General features: G+C 41.7%; 1 protein-coding gene across 1 annotated transcript in view; it reads right to left on the bottom strand.

Moving 5' to 3' along the window:
- Nucleotides 1-695: 695 nt before the first annotated feature.
- Nucleotides 696-20413, bottom strand: part of SIN3A (SIN3 transcription regulator family member A) — an 80888-nt gene continuing 61170 nt past the window's right edge. The window contains exons 18-21 of the mRNA XM_081091364.1: nt 16117-16209; nt 14641-14735; nt 4438-4645; nt 696-1726 (exon numbers count right to left, since the gene is read on the bottom strand). Coding sequence (XP_080947490.1) covers nt 1496-1726; nt 4438-4645; nt 14641-14735; nt 16117-16209 — 627 coding nt within the window. The 3' untranslated portion in view covers nt 696-1495. The remainder of the gene's footprint in view (nt 1727-4437; nt 4646-14640; nt 14736-16116; nt 16210-20413) is intronic.

Here is a 20413-nt window from a genome sequence, read left to right as displayed (position 1 = left end):
TTGGTTACTTTGCAACTATGATTAGGGTAAATGGTTGCTGGAGGAAAATCCACCAGAAGTCCAGGCTGACTACATAAAAATCCTTATCACCCAGGATTAAATGTCTGCCAGTTTAAATTTATGTAATATATTCCATTTGCAGTTAGTAATGAAATGTACCAAATCTCCCTCCCAACCCCACTTATACCACACTCCTTATACACACTTCTTTCAAATACTGATTTGTATTTAAGTTGTTCACTCCCGTTTCTACTAAGGATAAGAAAAAATATAGAGAATTACATATCACACATGTCTAAACAGTTGAAATAAGGGAGGGGAAAAAACATGTACTGAAAGAATAAAGTATTCTGCTTCAAAATTTTGGAATATTTTGACTTGAGATAAGTGAACTTGACTGCTAACTAGAGCAAAAGCCTGTTGGTACCCTGGATAAGAAACTGAGCCTAATTCCCTGATTCATAATTGTTCTCTGGTGAGGACAAGGGACTTGGGTTGCAAGTTTATTCCTTGAGAACCAAACTTTATTTTTTTTTAAAAAAAAAGTTTTGGGGCAAGGGGAAGACAAGTTTTACACAAAAGTACTACAACCATAACTCCCTTTGGTAAAAAGTGTAATAAATGTCTTGCACACCTGTTCATAGGTACTAAATCTGAAGTCACATAGAACTATGGTACACAAGAAGCTAGAGCAGTTATGCTAGCACATCAAAGCATATTTCTTTTAATAAAAAATTGACAGTATGTACATTATTTACAAAAAAGAAAAAAGAAAACCCCCGTTAAAATTGGTGTGTTTGAGAGAAAGAGTAAAGCTGGTGGATGGCACTGGGGAAGACTGGTAAAGAAGCAGATACAAAACAGTTCCTTGGGAGCTAAAAATAACTGATTTGAACTTGTTGAGGTTGATAACCAGAGGAGAAAGTAAAAGGGAGACAACAAGGGATTCGGCAGGAATCAAATCCACAAGATGATCAATCCCAAAGCCAAATTGTGGGTCCCACATAAAACCTAATGGATGCTCTAAATGTGCTTGAGTGATCAGGAAAAAATAAAATAAAAAAATCAAATCCAGTTTTGTCCCCCTTTTGGGGGTTAGGGGGAAGAGAAGAGGAGCATTGACCATCAGAGTTACAAACCATCTGAGCGTTGAGTCCTTCCCCAGTTAGTTTGTCAATGTTCACCCATCCAGCCAAGGTTTGAATAGCACCTGGTTCCTTCTTCGAAGGTCAGGCCCCAGGAGACTCCAGTCTTAGCTCTGCTGGTGTGTGCAAGCAAGCTGTGTGTTTATGCTTGAGTGGATTTCCTTCCCCTCCAGGATCCTAAACCCTTGGGGAAAGTTCCAGAGCACAGACAGATCAGGTAGCCATGTCCCAGAGAGGCCCAGTGAGGCTTGAAAGGCATCTTCCTCATTTCTTCAGTGTGTGTGAGGGCACAATGAACCGCACCCCCTCACACATACACCTCCTTCAAGTTATCTGCTCTGACTTCGCAGTTATGGGGTTTTGAATACTGTGCCGTATTTGACACGGTACTTGTTAATGTTCACAAAATGCAGAGTCTCTGTGTCACAGGTGGTGGTACAGGGTACCAGGCCCTCCAGCCCCTCACCCATGAGCCACTTGCTGGTCTCCGCTGCCATTTCACGGGGCACATGCTCCTTGGTCCACTTATCTACCCAGGCCTGGAACCTCTGATGCAGCCTCTTGCTTACACGTTCATGGGACTGCAAAACAGAATAAAAAAACAAAACAAAACAAACAAAAACACCCATGAACTAGGACCAAAAAACAAAACAAACAACCCTTCAAATACAAAGCCCAATTTCCTCCTAAAGTAGCAAAGAAAAGATGTGGCCTCAAGTTTCTGATACCACTGGTGAGTGGGGGAAAAATGCACACAAAAGTAGGAATCTATGTTTTCAGAAGAGAACTGAAAGAGGTTAAGAACATAGAGCATGTAAGGAGTTGGAACCCATTGAGAAACCGAAGAAATGCCAACATAGGTTCTGGGCAAAATAAGCTCAGTGTTTCTCAATTTTAGCATTCATTAGAATCACCTGGGGAATTTGATAAAAATACAGATTTCCTTGTTTCTATCAATCTACATTTTAACATCAGCAACCCACCTGATTCTAATTTTTATTTTTTTTAAATAATCCTCACCTGAGAATATTTTTCCATTTATTTTTTAGAGAGTGGAAGGGAGGGGGAGAGACAGAGAGACAGAAACATCAATGTAAGAGAGACCACATAAATTGGTTGCCTCCTGCACGGGCCCGGCAATGGCCAGGGATGGAGCCTGCAACCGAGGTACATGCCTGTATGTGCCCCTTGACCAGAACTGAACCAATGACCCTTCAGTCCTCAGTCTGACACTTTAACCACTGAGCCAGGGACCAGCTGATTCTAATATATCCCCAAGTTAGACAGTTGTTGGTTATTTCTATCAGCAGCATGGCAAACCACTTCTAAAAAATATGAGGCTTGCCTTAACCGGTTTGGCTCGGTGGATAGAGCACCGGCCTGCGGACTCAAGGGTCCCAGGTTCAATTCCGGTCAAGGGCATGTACCTTGGTTTCGGGCACATACCCAGTGGGGAGTGTGCAGGAGGCAGCTGATCGATATTTCTCTCTCATTGATGTTTCTAACTCTCTATCCCTCCCCTTTCTCTCTGTAAAAAAATCAATAAAATTTATTAAAACACACACACACACACACACACACACACACACAAACATGAGGCTTAAAGGGCTTAAAACCCATTCTCCCCCATGGTATCACCCCCACCCCGTCCAGCAGAGTACTAAGCATAGTGGATCTCCAGTGGAGGTTCAGGTTCCTATCTAAGCATCCTGTAAATATTTATCGGTGCTCACGTAAAAGACAGAATAGGAGAAAAGGATAAATTAGGCCCAGCTCTCCAAATAATTTGAATCAGAGACACAGATATACAACACACAGTACCATGAGATAAGTATATTAAACTGTTCACCTAGATCTCCTACTTGAATGTTTTATTGTCCTATCAAACTTAAGCAGTTCAAAACAAAATGCTTGATCTGACCCTCAAAAATGGTAATCTCTTCTTAATAACGAATATATCCCTAAACTTCCCACTTACTCAAGCAAAACAAACAAAACCAAATAACAAAAACCACCAGGCATCATCCTTGATGTTCTCCTTTCTCTTATCTCAAATGGGAATCTAATCATTACTGTCTGACAACTGTATCTCCAAATTGTATCTCCGGTCTGTTTAATTCTTATAATTCCACTGACACCTTTCTGCTAGCCCAGGTCACCATCGCATCTCATTTGGACAACAGCAGTCCTTTTGTGTGGTCTCTGCTCTTCCAACTTTGTGCCCACACTCAACATCCCAATGCACCTCAAACAAAATCCAAACCATGGCCTATAAGACTGAGCAATGTGGCCTCTATTATCCTTCCAACTTCACACATCCCACTTTCCTTATGGCTCAAGCCACACTGATGGCTTTAGTTTTTCACATATTCCTCCCTCTCAGCCTTGGACTTGCTTCCTTTGCCTAGAAATTATCAAACCCCAACTCTTCACCGAGCTGGATCCTTGTCACTGTTCAGGTCTTAAGCTTCACCTCCTTAGAGAGATCTCTCCCACAAAAGCTGGGCACATCACTTATCCTTGGTCACTTCACCTAGTTTCTTTCCTTGATAGTGAATATCACACTGCCTTCCTTATATACTCTACTTCATGGCTGTAGTCCCAGGGCATGGTTCAATACCTGGTACATAAGTGTACCAGGAGCTTTCACTACTGAAGTAGCACATGTAAACGTGTAGCCTTCATATAAGCACTACCACTTGAAAGTAAATGCTGGGAATAGCTTCAATGGAAATGCCACCAGCTGTTATGGGTTGATTTGTGCCCCACCTCCAAATTCATGTTCCAGTCCTAACCCTCAGTACCTCAGAATGTGACCAAATTTGGAAATAAGGTTGTTGCAGTTATAATTAGTTAATATGAGGTCATACTGTTAGCAGGGTGACCCATAATGCAATATGACTATGGAGGAAAATTTGGACACACACGCACACAGAGAGAATGCCATGTGAAGATGAAGGCAGATATCTATAAACCAAGAAATATCAAAGGGTGCCAGCTAACTACCAGAGCCCAGAGGAGGCAAGCAAAACATTCTCCCTCACAGCCCTCAGAAGGTTCGAACCTACTCTGCCAACACTTTTAACTTGAACTTCGAGCTTTCAGAACTCTGAGACAATAAATTTCTGTTGTTTAAGTCACACAATTTGTGCGGTACTTTGTTACAGCATCCTCAACAACCTAATACACCAGTTTACTCAATTCTTAAATCCAAGCGGAGGTGTTCATAAAGGAAGAGAAAAGACCAGCAGCCTCTGGGTTAGGCTGGTCCTGGCTGGAGAGAGGTTCTCACCTGATGAGCCCGGAGCAAGGCAGTCCTCCGATACATGTAGTCCTCGGACTTGATCACATACACCATCTTGTAGGAGTTCAGCTTGAACCTACACTCCAGTTTATCCAGGCTATCCACATTCTCCATGCTCTTCTTGCTGTTTCCTTCCTTCCCTTCCTTTTCTTGCTGTTCTCGACCACGCTGACACTTCCGGATCCGCCGCAGGTTCCTACAAAGCAGAAAGCCATGAATGATGAGAGCTGGTCCAGACAGATTTCCATGACTCCCCCGAGTTTTCCTTATTATGTGCCTTCACAGAACTCATCACAATTTTAGTTACATACATATAAAAAATGTCCAATGATTTCACTGTAAAAAAAACATTTTCAGCTGCAGGGATAAACAGAAAAGCAGAAATCTTCAACTACCTCCTACCACTAATTTTTCAAAAATCCTGCTTGCCTTGGCAGAGATAACCTCTGTCAGCAGTTTTGCTTTGAAATCTTCTAGGTCTCCCTGAAATAATATATGTAATCACTTGCTATGATTCTGCTTTTGGAATGTGTTCAAGACAAAATAGGATCACGCTATAAATACTATTCTATTATTCTCAACTTTTCACTGACTCTAATGAAGATGTTATTTCACTACATATAGAATTGTCTCATTCTCTTCAATGGCTGAAGAGGAAATGTGCCTCAATTTACCATTCCTTAACAGAAATCAATCAGGGGTTCCTTTTCTGAACCAGAGAGCACAGAAAATTATTTAAATGCCTATTTTCTCAATTATTCCAAAGATGGCACATAACTAATACTCTTCTACATACCCAGGAAAAGAGATTAACATCAACGGGTGCCTTAACAGGTAGGTAGAGTTTAATTCTCTCCAACAATAAGCAAAAAAAAGATAGTTAACTAGGCAATTACATTATTTCCAATACTTTATTAAAAGTACTGTTTTAGTGAGTATCTCTGTATACATGTATCTCTGTAGGACAGCAAGTTTTTGATCCAAGGACCCAAACTCTTTTCAATAGGTCTGTAAGATCAAAGCTATTTTCATAATAATACCAAAACATTATGTGCGCCCCCACCCCCAAAAGGGATGGAGCCCCGCAACCCTGCATGTGCCCTGACTCAAAATCTAATCCTGAGGGAGAAACTAAGATGGCAGCATAGATAAACACTGGGAAATCACAGCCTCCCACAACAACTTCAAAAAAAACAACATAAAGACAAAACGAACAGCATCCAGAACTACAGGAGGGCTGGCTGAGTGGAAATTCCACAACTAGAAGGAAAGAAAACCACACTGAGAGCCAGAAGAGCTGCGGAAGTAAAGTGCAAAGGTACGGAGGCTCGCGCGCGAGGAAGGGGGCTGGTACCTGAGGACGCGGCTGTCTTTTTAAATCGAGAGGGAGTCACAAACTCCCGACTGCTCTGAACTCCGGTTCCCGGAAGTCTCTGGGGACCCAGGACTCATACGGGGAGAAACTGGACAGTCTGGCAGCAGGCAGACCTCGGAACTTGAGGGTGGCTTTCCCTCAGAGGTGCTTGCAGCAATTACCAGGACAGAGACGCGCGGCCCCTTAGGGCAGGGCTGGGAATCCACCATAGCTGCTTGCTCCGCCCTTTGATTCCCTGAGACCCCGCCCCACCCAGGCTGCTGCAGAGGCTTTTGCATATGAATGCCCTGGCCCTTTGCAACCTGAAAATTACCTAACAAACTGCAGCAGGGCCACAGACCCAGAACTTCCAAGAGAAGGCCCAAGGCCCCACAGCAGCTTGCATTGCTTCACAGCTGGGCCTCATTAGGGTACCTCCAAAGTCCAAAAAAGGAAGGGGAATCTGCAGTTCTCTTCGTAGCTCCTGCTGTGTAACCTCAGGCAGAGACTAAATTAGCACCTCCTTAGATCCAAGAGCCAGTGTACCCAGTGGTCAGAGTGGGACCATCCAGATTACAACTCCTCAGATCCATAAGGGACACACTCAGGGGGCAGACTCAGTGAGCACCAAATCCCCACTGAAGCAAGTCTTGCCCCAGAAGGGGGTCTTCAGCACAGAAGTTCCCCCACTGTAGACAGTTGATTCTCACTGCCAATTGGCCTGGAGGTCAATTCCTCCCAGTGATCCTACAACAATCAAGGCATAACTACAACAAGACTGTGCACAAAGCCCACAAGGGGGTGCACCAAGAGTGTCCACCTCAGGTAACTGGGGAGGCTGAGCCATTGGGCCCTACAGGACACCTAGCACACAAAACCACTCTACCAACACAGGGAAGCATAAAAAATGCGGAGACAAAGAAACAGGTCACAAATGACAGAAATGGAGGAAAGCAAACGACTGGATATAGAGTTCAAGGCCACGTTTATAAAGTTTTTCAAGAATTTTATGGAAACTGCCGATAAATTTAGTGAGGCCCTCGAAAAATCTAGTGAGACTCTCAAGGATATGAAAAAGGACCAACTAGAAATTAAGCATACACTGACTGAAATAAAGAATAATTTACAGAGATCCAACAGCAAACAAGAGGATCCCAAGAATCAAGTCAAAGATTTGAAATACGGAGAAACAAAAAAGACCCAACCGAAAAAGAAAAAAGAAAAAAGATTCCAAAAATATGAAGATAGTGTAAGGAGCCTCTGGGACAGCTTCAAACGTACCAACATCAGAATTATAGGGGTACCAGAAGAAGAGAGAGGGCAAGATATTGAAAACCTATTTGAAGAAATAATGACAGAAAACTTCCCCTACCTGGTGAAAGAAATAGACTTACAGGTCCAGGAAACGCAGAGAACCCCAAACAAAAGGAATCCAAAGAGGACCACACCAAGACACATCGTAATTAAAATGCCAAGACCAAAAGACAAAGAGAGAATCTTAAAAGCAGCAAGAGAAAAAAAGTCAGTTACCTACAAGGGAGTACCCATACGACTGTCAGCTGATTTCTCAACAGAAACCATGCAAGCCAGAAGAGAGTGTTAAGAAATATTCAAAGTGATGAATAGCAAGAACCTACAACCAAGATTACTTTACCCAGCAAAGCTATCATTCAGAATACAAGGTCAGATAAAGAGCTACACAGATAAGAAAACACTAAAGGAGTTCATCACCACCAAACCAGCATTATATGAAATGCTGAAAGGTATTCTTTAAGAAAAGGAAAAAGAAAAAGGAACTTTTACCATTTGTCACAGCATGGATGGAACTGGAGAGCGGATAAATACCACATGATCTCACTCATTTGTGGAATATAATGAACAACATAAACTGATGAACAAGGACTGATCCAGAGACGGAGAGGCATTGATTAGACTGTCGGGCCTTGGAGGGAAGGTAGGGGAGGGTGGGGGTAAGGGGGAAAGATCAACCAAAGGACTTATATGAAGCATATAGGCCTAAACAACGGACAACGGGGCGGTGAGGGCATGAGCGGGGGGGGGGGGGGGGGGGGGGTAGAGGGTAACATGGGGATAAGGACACATATGTAATATCTAAATCAATAAAAAATATATTAAAAAAAATCTAATCGTGACCTCCTAGTTCCTGGGTTGACACTCAACCACTCAGCCTCTTCAATGGGGGGCAGAAGTAACATTTTAAAATTAAATCCCAGCCCCTCAATTCACATCATTTTAATATACTGTAGGTAAAATGGGAACTACAGAAGAAACACCTTTGTGTTCTGAAGTACAATGGAATCTTTGAAGAAAGGCATTTGAGCTCTGCTGAGTTGCAAATGGATCACCAATTTTACCTGAAAGAACTGACTAGTCAGTATAAGATATATAGCACATTTTTTTTCTCAAAAATGAATAAGGGAGCCTGGCACTTCAAGGAAATCTACTACATATATTTGTTGTCAATAAGATTTAAGTTTTCAAGTAAAACTTTGAATTCTGGTAAACTGGGGCTTGCCACCACGAACTGAAAGCTTCCCATTATTTAAAGACTGGAGGCCCGATGCACGAAATTCATGCAAGAGTAGGCCTTCCTGCCCTGGGATGCTGGCACCAGCTTCCCTCTGGCACCCAGGACGAGGGCTTCCCTCGCAGCCCTGGCTTCATCCAGAGGTCGTCTAGTCTAATTAACATATTATGCTTTTATTATTATAGATGTATTTGATGAGGTCAATGGCAATATTAATAAATGTGGTTTTGGGGAGAAACCAAGATGGCGACATAGGTAAACACCAGAAATTGCTGCCTCGCACAACCACTTCAAAAATACAACTAAAAGACAAAACAGACATCATCCAGAACCACAGGAAGGCTGGCTGAGTGGAAATTCTACAACTAGAAGGAAAGAGAAAAGCACACGGAGACTCAGAGGAGGTGCGGAAGTGCAGAGGTACAGAGGCGCACGCGGAAAGGGCTGGCAACTGAGGACGCGGTTGTCTTTTTCAATCGGGAGGGAGTCTCAAGCTCCCGACTGCTCTGAACTCCAGTTCCGGGCGAGTCTCTAGGGACCCAGACTCATACAGGGAGAAACTGGACTGTCCAGCATCGGGCAGAACTCGAGGGCGGCTTTCTCTGAGGTGCTTGGAGTGATTACTGGGACACTGAGACTCAGAGCCTCTTAGGGCAGGGCTGAGAAACAGCCATAGCTGTTTGCTCCACCCTGAGACCCCGCCTCACCCAAGCTGTGCGCAGAGGCTTTTGCATATGAATGGCCTGGCCCTTTGCAATCTAAAATTACCTAACAAACTGCAGCTGGGTCAGAGAGACCCAGAACATCCAAAAGAAGGCCCAAGGCCCCACAGCAGCTTGCATTGCTTCACAGCTGGGCCTCATCTGGGCACCTCCAAACCCCAAACAAAGAAGAGGAATCTGCACATCTCTCCATAGCTCCTGCTGGGTAGCCTCAGGCAGAGGCTAAATTAGCATCTCCTTAGAGATCTAAGAGCCAGTGTAATCCAGTGGTCAGAGTGGGACCATCCAGATTACAACTCCTCAGATCCATTAGGGACACATTCAGGGAGCAGACTCGGTGAGCAGCAAATCCCCACTGAAGCAAATCTTGTCCCAGAAGGTTGTCTCCAGCAGAGAAGTTCTCCCACTGTAGACACAGCTGATTCTCACAGCCAATTGGCCTGGAGGTCAATTCCTCCCAGTGATACCTACAACAATCAAGGCTTGACTACAACAAGACTGTGCACAAAACCCACAAAGGGGTGCACCAAGAGTGTCCACCTCTGGTAATTGGGGAGGCTGAGCCACTGGGCCCTATAGGACACCTAGCACAGAAAGCTACTCTATCAACACAGGAAAGCAGCCAAAATGCGGAGACAAAGAAACAGGTCACAAATGACAGGCATGGAGGAAAGCAAACAACTGGTTATAGAGTTCAAAACCACACTTATAAAGTTTTTCAAGAATTTTCTAGAAACTGCCGATAAATTTAGTGAGACCCTCAATAAATCTAGTGAGACCTTGAAGGGTATGAAAAAGGACCAATTAGAAATTAAGCATACACTGACTGAAATAAAGAATATTATACAGAGATACAATAGCAGATTAGACGATCGCAAGAATCAAGTCAAAGATTTGAAATACGAAGAAGCAAAAAACACCCAACCGGAAAAGCAAAAAGAAAAACGAATCCAAAAATATAAAGATAGTGAGTGTAAGGAGCCTCTAGGACAACTTCAAGAGCACCAACATCCGAATTATGGGGGTGCCAGAAGAAGAGAGAGAGAAAGATATTGAAAACCTATTTGGCCGAAACCGGTTTGGCTCAGTGGATAGAGTGTCGGCCTGAGGACTGAGGGGTCCCAGGTTCGATTCCAGTCAAGGGCATGTACCTGGGTTGCGGGGATATCCCCGGTGGGAGATATGCAGGAGGCAGTTGATCGATGTTTCTCTCTCATCGATGTTTCTAACTCTCTGTCTCTCTCCCTTCCTCTCTGTAAAAAAGCAATAAAATATATTTTAAAAAAAAGAAAAAAAAAGAAAACCTATTTGAAGAAATCATGACAGAAAACTTCCCCTACCTGGTGAAAGAAATAGACTTACAAGTCCAGGAAGTGCAGAGAACCCCAAACAAAAGGAATCCAAAGAGGACCACACCAAGACACATCACAATTAAAATGCCAAGAGCAAAAGACAAAGAGAGAATCTTAAAAGCAGCAAGAGAAAGAAACTCAGTTACCTACAAGGGAGTACCCATATGACTGTCAGCTGATTTCTCAACAGAAACCATGCAGGCCAGAAGGGAGTGGCAAGAAATATTCAAAGTGATGAATAGCAAGAACCTACAACCAAGATTACTTTACCCAGCAAAGCTATCATTCAGAATTGAAGGTCAGATAAAGAGCTTCACGGATAAGAAAATGCTAAAGGAGTTCACCACCACCAAATCAGTATTATATGAAATGCTGAAAGGTATCCTTTAAGAAGAGGAAGAAGAAAAAGGTAAAGATACAAATTATGAACAAAAAATACACATCTATCAACAAGTGAATCTAAAAATCAAGTGAATAAAAAATCCGATGAACAGAATGAACTGGTGAATATAATAGAATCAGAAACATAGAAAGGGAGTGGACTGACAATTCTCAGGGGGAAAGAGGTGTTGGGTTGCTGGAAGAGAATGGACAAAAATCTTACACCTATGGATGAGAAAAGTGGGGTGGGGTGGGAACCGGGTGGAGGCGAGCTATGGGGGGAAAACAAGGAACAACTGTAATAATCTGAACAATAAAGATTTAATTAAAAAATGTGTGTTTTTTTATATTGTAAAATCAAAATGTTTAAACATCTTTGTAGGTCTGCGTAACAGTGAATTACGATTTTCCAAATAACCAATTGCATGAAATTATAATATAATGCATGAAAAAGAATCAAACTACAAAATAAACCAATGGTTTGGCATAACTGTACAAAAAGATCATTGGTACTTTTATTGATATTGTAGCTAACCTTTAAGAAACTACTACTTAAAGAGCTTTGATGTCATATCAAAGAATACATATTTGAGTAAGGCCAGATTTTCTTTGCATATTTCAACCAAACAACATAGTGCAACAAACTGAATACAGAAGCAGATCTAAGAATCCAGCTGTTCTTCTATTAATCCAGGCATAAAAAAGTTTTGCAAAACTGTAATGCAATGCCACTCTTTCACTTATTTTTGTTTGGAATAGCTTTTTATTTATTTATTTATTTTTATTTTTTTTAAAATATATTTTATTGATTCTTTACAGAGAGTAAGGGAGAGGGATAGAGAGCTAGAAACATCTATGAGAGAGAAACATTGATCAGCTGCTTCCTGCACGCCCCCTACTGGGGATGTGCCCGCAACCAAGGTACATGCCCTTGACTGGAATTGAACGTGGGACCCTTGAGTCCGCAGGCTGAGGCTCTATCCACTGAGCCAAACCAGTCAGGGCCGGAATAGCTTTGTATTATAAAACTACTACTGGCTCAGTGCACAGATTTGTGCACATTGAAAGGAAATTAATTAGAAGAAGGATTCATACAATAATTACATTACTGCAAAAAATTACATGTCAAAATACTGTCTACATATATAAAAGCCTAAGCAACCAAATGACTGGTTGCTATGACGCACACTCACCACCAGGGGGCATAAGCTCAATGCAAGAGCTGCCCCCTTGTGGTCAGTGCGCTCCCACAGTGGGAGTGCTGCTCAGCTGACCAACCCATCCTGGCGGCTCACCAGCCTGGTGGCAGCCACTCACTCCCTCAGTAGTTCTGCAGGTCCAATCTCCAGAGAACGGGACAGGCACTGATGGACCGGCACTGACGGACTGGCACCACTAGCACAATCCCTACAGCACCACCAGCCTCCTAAAGTTGGCCTCAGGCACCGTGGCCGCTTCCCCTCCCTAGACACTCCACAAGGAAGAAATGATATAAAAGTGGTCGCTAGGTGGCTCCCAACAACTGGCATGAATGTCAACGGATGTATCTGGATCCCGGCAAGGGCGTACCACTGCCTGGCCGGAGGGCCGATCGCATTCCATCCCCCCACACCCCCCTTGGGATGGGCACCAGATGCAGGGCTCACAGCTGGTAAGCGCTGCTGTGGCCACCAGAGCCTCTCCTGACTGGGACTGACTGGACGCAAGCCCGCGGCAGGAGCAGTGGGGCCGGGATGAGCGAGAGCAGCAGGCAGGAGTGGCAGGCGGCGTTGGACTGCCGGTTTCGACCCAATCCTGCAGGCCACCCTGAGGGACCCCACCCGTGCACAAATTCGTGCACTGGGCCTCTAGTATATAACACAGTACTATAAAATTAAAATACAAAATATTTTAATATCGCCATTCACCCTTTCTCTATAATAGAAGTGTCAGAGATGAAAAAAATTAGTAAAATGTATATGAGAAGAATATATATTATTAGTAACTTCATTAGTAAACAATATTCTGTCGACAACATTGCTTTCTTTTGGCTTCAGAGGCACGTTGTGCCAATACCTGGTCTTCAGAAATATTCTGTCAATGACATCGCTTTCTTTCAGCGTCAGAGGTACATTGTGCCAATAGTTGGTCTTCATATACATTATGGTGTCACAAGTGATTGGCGCCAGTGAGAGCTTTACATGTATTACACCAGCGCGAGTCAACATTTATTTTTAAATTGCCAGTGCACGACATATGTACCGGCCAACCAGCCGGTCAATCAGTCACTTAGCCTTTTATATATATAGATTTCTGATAACATAACCTGTTTAGTATTATTGTTTTTAAAATGAATTCATTAACTTTTTAAACATTCTCAGTTTTAATTTCTAATGTGGTAAATGTTACTAGATATAATCCATCTAAACAAAAGCTTTTGGAGGTACTCAATCTCTAAAAGTGAAGAGGTTTCAAAGCCAAAAATCACTGAGAACCTTAGCTATTAAGGCGAATTATTAGAAACCAAAGTTCTACGGTAAAGGTCCCATACATGAACAGCTCTGACCCCAGAATGATTCTATCAATTTATATCTCTCCCTGCCTATAATACACAGTCCTCGGGTTACGTCGGACTTGATGTACATCGTTTCGTGGTTACGTCACCATCTCCCATTTATTTATTAAAAAAAAAACACCAAAAAAAAAAAACAAAACACCCCAGTTCCGTCATTTTGACATATGTATATATATGCTTTATGTTTTTTATTATTTATTTACCACAAGTAAAGGTCAGGAATTGTTATCCTTCTTTAAAATTTTTTTTACTGTTTCACTTCATTACTGCTGTGTATGTGCTCCATGTGAGTGACATAGGTGTTTATGTAGGTGGGTTCCAATTTATGGTGAAAATCGCGTTACATCTCGCCATAGGAACGGATCTCCAACATAACCCGAGGACCTACTGTAATGGGATAACATCTTTCTGGAAATGTAAGGCATGAGATTTCAATTCAAATTTTGGCAAGATTTTAATTTGGGGAAGGAAGAAAGCCCGTCTACTATAGCAAAACCTACTTTCTACTTTTGAAACTCTTCTTCAACCTCAGATAGAGGACCAGCATTACAATCTGCCTACACATGGGCAGGGTGAATTAAAAAGATTCTGTGAAGTGAGTTAACAAAGCAAGTCTAAGATTGCTATCCTTTGAGAGGCCTGCTTACACAGCTGTCCCTTGGGATATTGGATTCTGGGAGTTTCCACCATTCCCTAAATGATAAGAGTGGTTTTCTCTATGTAAGCTGTTTGCTCAAAATATATGGCTTATGCTGAAAATGTGGCTTTCCTTCTGGAAATCTGGAATTCTGGTATATGCTAGGCAGAAGGTGCCTACATGACTAGCACCCAATAAAAAACTATGGCACTGAGAGAGAATCTAATGAGCTTCCTTGGTAGACAGCATTTCAAACAGATTGTCACAATTCATTGCTGGAGGAATTCAGTGTCCTGTATGACTCCAATGGAAAAGGATTCTGGGAAGCTTTTGCCTGGCTTTCTCTGACTTTGTCACAGATGACTTTCCCTTTGCTGATTTAGCTTTGTGTCCTTTTACACATCCGATGTAATAAGGTAAGTAAATTGTCACTGATTATCTAAGACTCTCACTTCTCTGATGCTTTGGCACGAGCTCCAGGTAAGCTTCTGTTTTAACAGCAACACAAACCTTGATTAGTGCCCTCAGCAGAAAGAACAATGAATAGAGTAAGTGAAAAACAAGAATCTGAAAAGACATTTAACTTTCTGTTGCTTAACTATGCACAAGTGTATCCTGCCAATGCTTGAGTTGGTTCACTTACCTTGGGAGAAATACTGGTTTCCGTGCCAGATGCTCACGAAGCTCAGGAGAGGTAGTATCAGAATTCATGTATCGCTCCACATAGTCTGACCAGCGCTAGGATTATAAACACAAACCAGTAGTGGGGAAAGAGGAAAAACCTGAGCTCTATCCTCCCTCATCAGCAAATTATATGACTAAAATGTCTAAAATTCCTAAAATTTCAAGATAAAAAAGGTATGTTCCCACAATGACATGCTTGCTCCTTGGTATTGAAACACAGCTTTGAAAGTCTGTTAGATCAGCTATTTTCAACCTTTTTCATTCATGGCACACATAAACTAATTACCAAGATTCTGTGGCACATGCTCTGGCAGGGTGGGTGGGTTGGAGCATCATCCTGTATACCAAAAGGTTGTGGGTTCACTTCCCGATCCAGTGCATATGGGAGGCAACCAATCGATGTTTCTCTGACATCAAAGTTTTGCTCTCTTTATATCCCCCCTCCCTAAAAAAATATATATATCCTCAGGTGAGGATTAAAATAAAAAAATAAAAATTACAATTCTGTGGCACACCAATGTATTCTTTGCCAATATGACAAAAAAAAAAAAATTAGGTATAATTTTGATTCAGTCACACCAGACAGCTATTATTATATTGGCTGTCATTTTTTTATTTGACAATCTAAAGGGAGAGGTTAGTGCTCCTAACTAAATAGGTATTGCATGTTTTAGAAATTTTTGTGGCAAACCAGTTGAAAGTCACTGCATTAGATAGCAAAACCCAGTTTCTCCCAGATACTTAAAAGTTACCAGAAGTCATAAATATGTATCAGATGGTTTATTCACAAGTTTTATTTCCTCAGAGAGCATTTTTGTTAAATAAAATATTAGTGGCAAATGTTTAAAAATCAGTATCTTTCACATTAAAATCCGGACTTCTGGCATCTCTTTAAAAAAATTTAATGATTTGGCAACCGTAAGCCAATATTCCCACAAAACAACAGTGTCCCTTCCATATTCCCCCAACATCATACATGTGGCTTACATCCTCATTAATATTACCAGTTAGACCCAGCTATGATAATCAACTCACTCTGTCTACTCTGTGGAGGTTGAGAACTCCTTGCTTCATCTAACCCAATAAAAAGTAAACATGACACAAAAAATCAAGATGAAATAGGGCAGATGCCACTTCATTTGTTGTTTCTTACACTTTAGGACAAAAACAGGAAAGGTGCCAACCATGAGGTTTCCTCAGAGGAGATGGCTTTACTGAGAGTAGCTAAGACTGCCATCAACCCCAAATAGCAACTCCAGATAGCCCTTCTCTTCAGCTGAAGACATGGCTGAAATGATCTGTTCTTTAAAGAGCATCAGGTTCTGACCCTTAAGCAGACCTATGGCTGTCTTGGCCTTCTATAAGACAATCAATGAGGAGTCTCACAGGACATGACCGCTCCCTCAGCAAAGCTTCTGCAATATACTTGTCATACCTCTGCTTCTACAGGGTCATCTGAGTTCTCCTCTTCTGTGTCCAAAAGCTCAATAGTCAGCTGAACCTGGCCTTGGCTCTGAATGAACATAAGCTGCAAATAAGAAACCTGAGTGTAAACAAAAGACCATCTCCAAAGCTATAACCCAGCTTCTTAAGGGTTGAGAGGCAATAAAGTCATAAACTCTGTTCCAATGGAAGAAATGAGGAAGACAAAAACTTAGGAGGCAGGTGATTAAAAAGACAAAAGTTTAATCTCGCTACCAGGAAAATGAAATGTTAGTGCAAAAAGCATCATTTTATATTTCATACTTCTTAAATTATCTAGAATAATCAATGTCAATAAGAGTGCTTTAAAGCCAGAACTATACAATGTCAAAGCCATTTCACTTGATAATCCCATTTCTAGGACTTAACACAAAGATGTAAACAAGTCTATAGTATCCTATATAATAAAAGCCTAATATGCTAAGTGTCTGGTTGACTGGTTGGCCGTTCAACCAATCAAAGCGTAATATGCTAATGATATGCTGAGGCCACTCAACCGCTTGCTATGACGTGCACTGACCACCAGGGGACAGACGCTCCAACCGGTAAGTTAGCTTGCTGCTGGGGTCTGGCTGATGGGGACTGAGCAAGAGGGGCCGGACACGCCCTGGAGCCCTCCCTCGGTCCCTCCCTGGCTGGCCAACCTCCCACGTTTCTCCCTGGCCCTGATTGTGCACCAGTGGGGTGCCTTGGCCTGGCCTGTGCCCTCTCGCAATCCAGGACCCTTCAGGGGAAAGAGAGCCGGTTTCAGCCTCATCCTGCAGGTCAGGCTAAGGGACCCCACTGGTGCATGAATTCGTACATTGGGCCTCTAGTTTTAAAAAAGAAGGAACCTTCTCAAACAAAGTGAAGATGAAAACATGGACACAACCAAGAGGAGCAACTGCATTTCCACTGCAATAAAGATTACCTGAGGTATCACACACACCATGGGGGTAAGGAACACAAAACACTGAAGTATTTAGAAGTGATCTGCTATAATAGTATCAGTCATATTGGAAGTTCTTCAAAAGCAAGTCATGTGCTGCACAAAAGAACTATCAAATGATGATGGCACATGGATCTCCCCTTTCAAAAACCCTAGGACTCTCACTGTACTTACCCTAAGGGATTGCTGCAGACAAGGTCATGATTCAAATCACATGGAAGATCAGCACTTAAAAGGAAACTTGAGAATAATTTATTTCAACCTCCTTGGTTTACACAGAAAAAAACCCTAAAATTCAGAGAGTAAATAAGCAGGACTAGAAGCCAGCTATGGTTCCTGATTTGTTCTGGAGAAGCTTTAGAAATTCTTATCTGCTAGTCAAATTTAAAACATGACAAGAACATAATACATACACAAACACAAACGAAGTTACTTCTAAAATAGCTGTGAAGAAACACTGCCTCCAGGACTATGCTAAACCCCTGTCACTAGGATGATCCTAGACCAGGGGTGGGCAAACTTTTTGACTCGAGGGCCACAATGGGTTCTTAACTGGACCGGAGGGCCGGGACAAAAGCATGGATGGAGTGTTTGTGTGAACTAATATAAATTCAAAGTAAACATCATTATATAAAAGGGTACGGTCTTTTTTTTTTTTTAGTTTTATTCATTTGAAACGGGCCGTAGTTTGCCAACGGCTGTCCTAGAGTGTCTAGATTAGTCCTATTGCTCTAAAGAAATCACCCTTCAAAGTGATATTGAGTAGGCAGTCTATTCTCTACATCAGTGGTTCTCAACCTTGGCTGCACATTAGAATCACCTGGGAATCTTTTTAAAATCCTGATTTCTGGGCCTCATCCTCCGGAAATTCTGTTTCTTTGTTATGGGGTGGGGCCACAACATTAGTAACAAAGAAACAGAATTTCCGGAGGATGAGGCCCAGAAATCAGGATTTTAAAAAGATTCCCAGGTGATTCTAATGTGCAGTCAAGGTTGAGAACCACTGCTCTACATGCTTAAAATTGAACTCAATTTCATCCCAACAGGCTCCTCCACCTGTATCCTCTCTTGCTAGGCCCTTCCGCATGTGTTTACCCACCTCCCTCACCTCTGTAACCACTCTCCAAGCCTTAACTAGCTTCATTATTAGACTGCTCACACCTATCACCCAAATTTGGTTAACTGCCTCCAGGAGTAAACTGGCCTCTGATTAGTCCACATCTTCTTAATCAGTGCTACCAAACTGTCTTCCTGAAAATTCAAATCCAGTGGGATATTTAGTCCTTAATAATGCCTCACTGTTCATCAACCACAAGAAAATCCAAACGATTTACTTACTAAAGATCCTCTACCACTTGGACCCGCCCTGTCTACATGCCTCTTCCACCAATATTCTCCCTATACTTCATTTACTCAACACACAGTTACTGAATGTTACTACTTAACAGACAGGATATATGGTAAATGGGAACATGGTTCCATGCTCCAATTCCCCCACCCACCCTGTGGGAATAATAGTGAAGGCCATCTGTAAGCAGACTGTGAGACCTTGGAAACTTGGCCAGCAACTCAGTCTAAGAAAGGTCAAAGAGAAACGGCTTCTAGATGTCAGCCTGGATTATAAACAGCTAGTGTTTCAATTTCACAAATCTTGTGCATATGCTCCTCCCCCTTGCATGCCCTGTTTCTCTGTTTTCTGTATTCTATAAAACCTGTGTTGGGAAAGTCTGGGTGGTGGCAAAAACAATAGCACCGACCAGCTACCCCCATCGGGACTTCATGGGACAGCTTCTTTGGCAGTAGCCGGTGCAGCAGTAAACTTCACTGGTCAGCACGTAAGTCCTAATAAACCCATGTCTTTCACAGCTAACCATTTCTTTGGAATCCAGAAACAATACCTGAGATTTTCTGGGACCTCAGCACTTTGCATAACACAGGGGTACGCTCAAAAGAGAACATAATTTCTTCTTTGGAGAAGATTAATTTAGTAGAGTAAATAGGAATATAAGCAGCTATATTTAAATTACAACTAAGTAACCACAAAGGTACTATTTTAGAGACATGAGCAATATGCTGTAGAAATAAATAATTCCCTCTTCAGTGAGCTGAGAAAGATTTCACACTTCACTGAAGTGACCCTCAGCTGGGCACTGAAGGATAAAGAAGATCAATCCAATTTCAGAGAAATTATGACAGAGACAACTGTATTTTAATAAGTACATAAAAAGAACTACCCCCCCCCCCCAAAAAAGGTGAAATGTATGAATAAGGAATACATAGTAGGGCAACAGTAGGAAACAGGGAAATGTGAATTTAAGTAATTTTCTAACCATCTTCAGTGGTTCTCAACCTTCCTAATGTCGCGACCCTTTAATACAGTTCCGCATGTTTTGGTGACCCCCAACCATAAAATTACTTTCGTTGCTACTTCATAACTGTAATTTTGCTACTGTTATGAATCATAATGTAAATATCTGATATGCTATATGTGTTTTCTGATGGTAGCGACCCACAGGTTGAGAACCGCTGATTCTAACTGGGAAAAAAATAAAAAAAGTTTGATAAACCAATTGACCAAGGAAATCAATGCTCTTATGCAAGTGTACACTGGTACAGCCTAACATTTTGAAGAAATGACAATATCCATTAAAATAAAAAATCTAAAATATGTATCCCTTTGACCAAATAATTTCACTTTTTTGTCTTTACCCAAGGTAAATACTAACACATGCACACAAGGATAAAAATACACGAAAATGCTGTTCAATGTAGCCCTATTTGAGATAGTTAAAACAAACAAAACAAAACAAAACAAAAAACAGTTTAAATGCTCACCCATAAAAGAATGATTTTTTAAAAAAATATGGTACATTTATATTATTAAGTATGATACAGCAGGTGAAAAAAACTGAGCTGGATCTACATAAACCAAAATAAGCAATTCTAAGACATACTAAGTGGAAAAAAAGCAGGATGTAGAATATGCACAATCTAATATTTGTTTCTACATATACATACACCTGTATGTAAATGCACAGAAAAGGGTCTGAAGGAACATAGATAGTTAAAAAGCCTGAATGTAGAATGTACATAGGAAAAATAAAGGGAGAGGAGGCTGAAGGTGGGTGGGGAGTGGCAGCAGAGGGTTTAAAGGGCTGCTTATGTTTAGCTTACTGCTAACATATTAAATTTTATTCTCTATGTACTAGTAAACATTTTAAAGAAGAGGATCACTGTAGTGACACCATTTTCCTGGCTACAAAGCCTTTCTTCCTGCTATTCCCCCTGATAATTATTCTTATCTACAGGGCGAATCTGTCCA

This window comes from Myotis nattereri, assembly GCF_964212035.1.
Source record: "Myotis nattereri genome assembly, chromosome: 1".
NCBI classification, from domain to species: Eukaryota; Metazoa; Chordata; class Mammalia; order Chiroptera; family Vespertilionidae; genus Myotis; species Myotis nattereri.
This window is presented reverse-complemented; position numbering and strand designations above follow the sequence as displayed.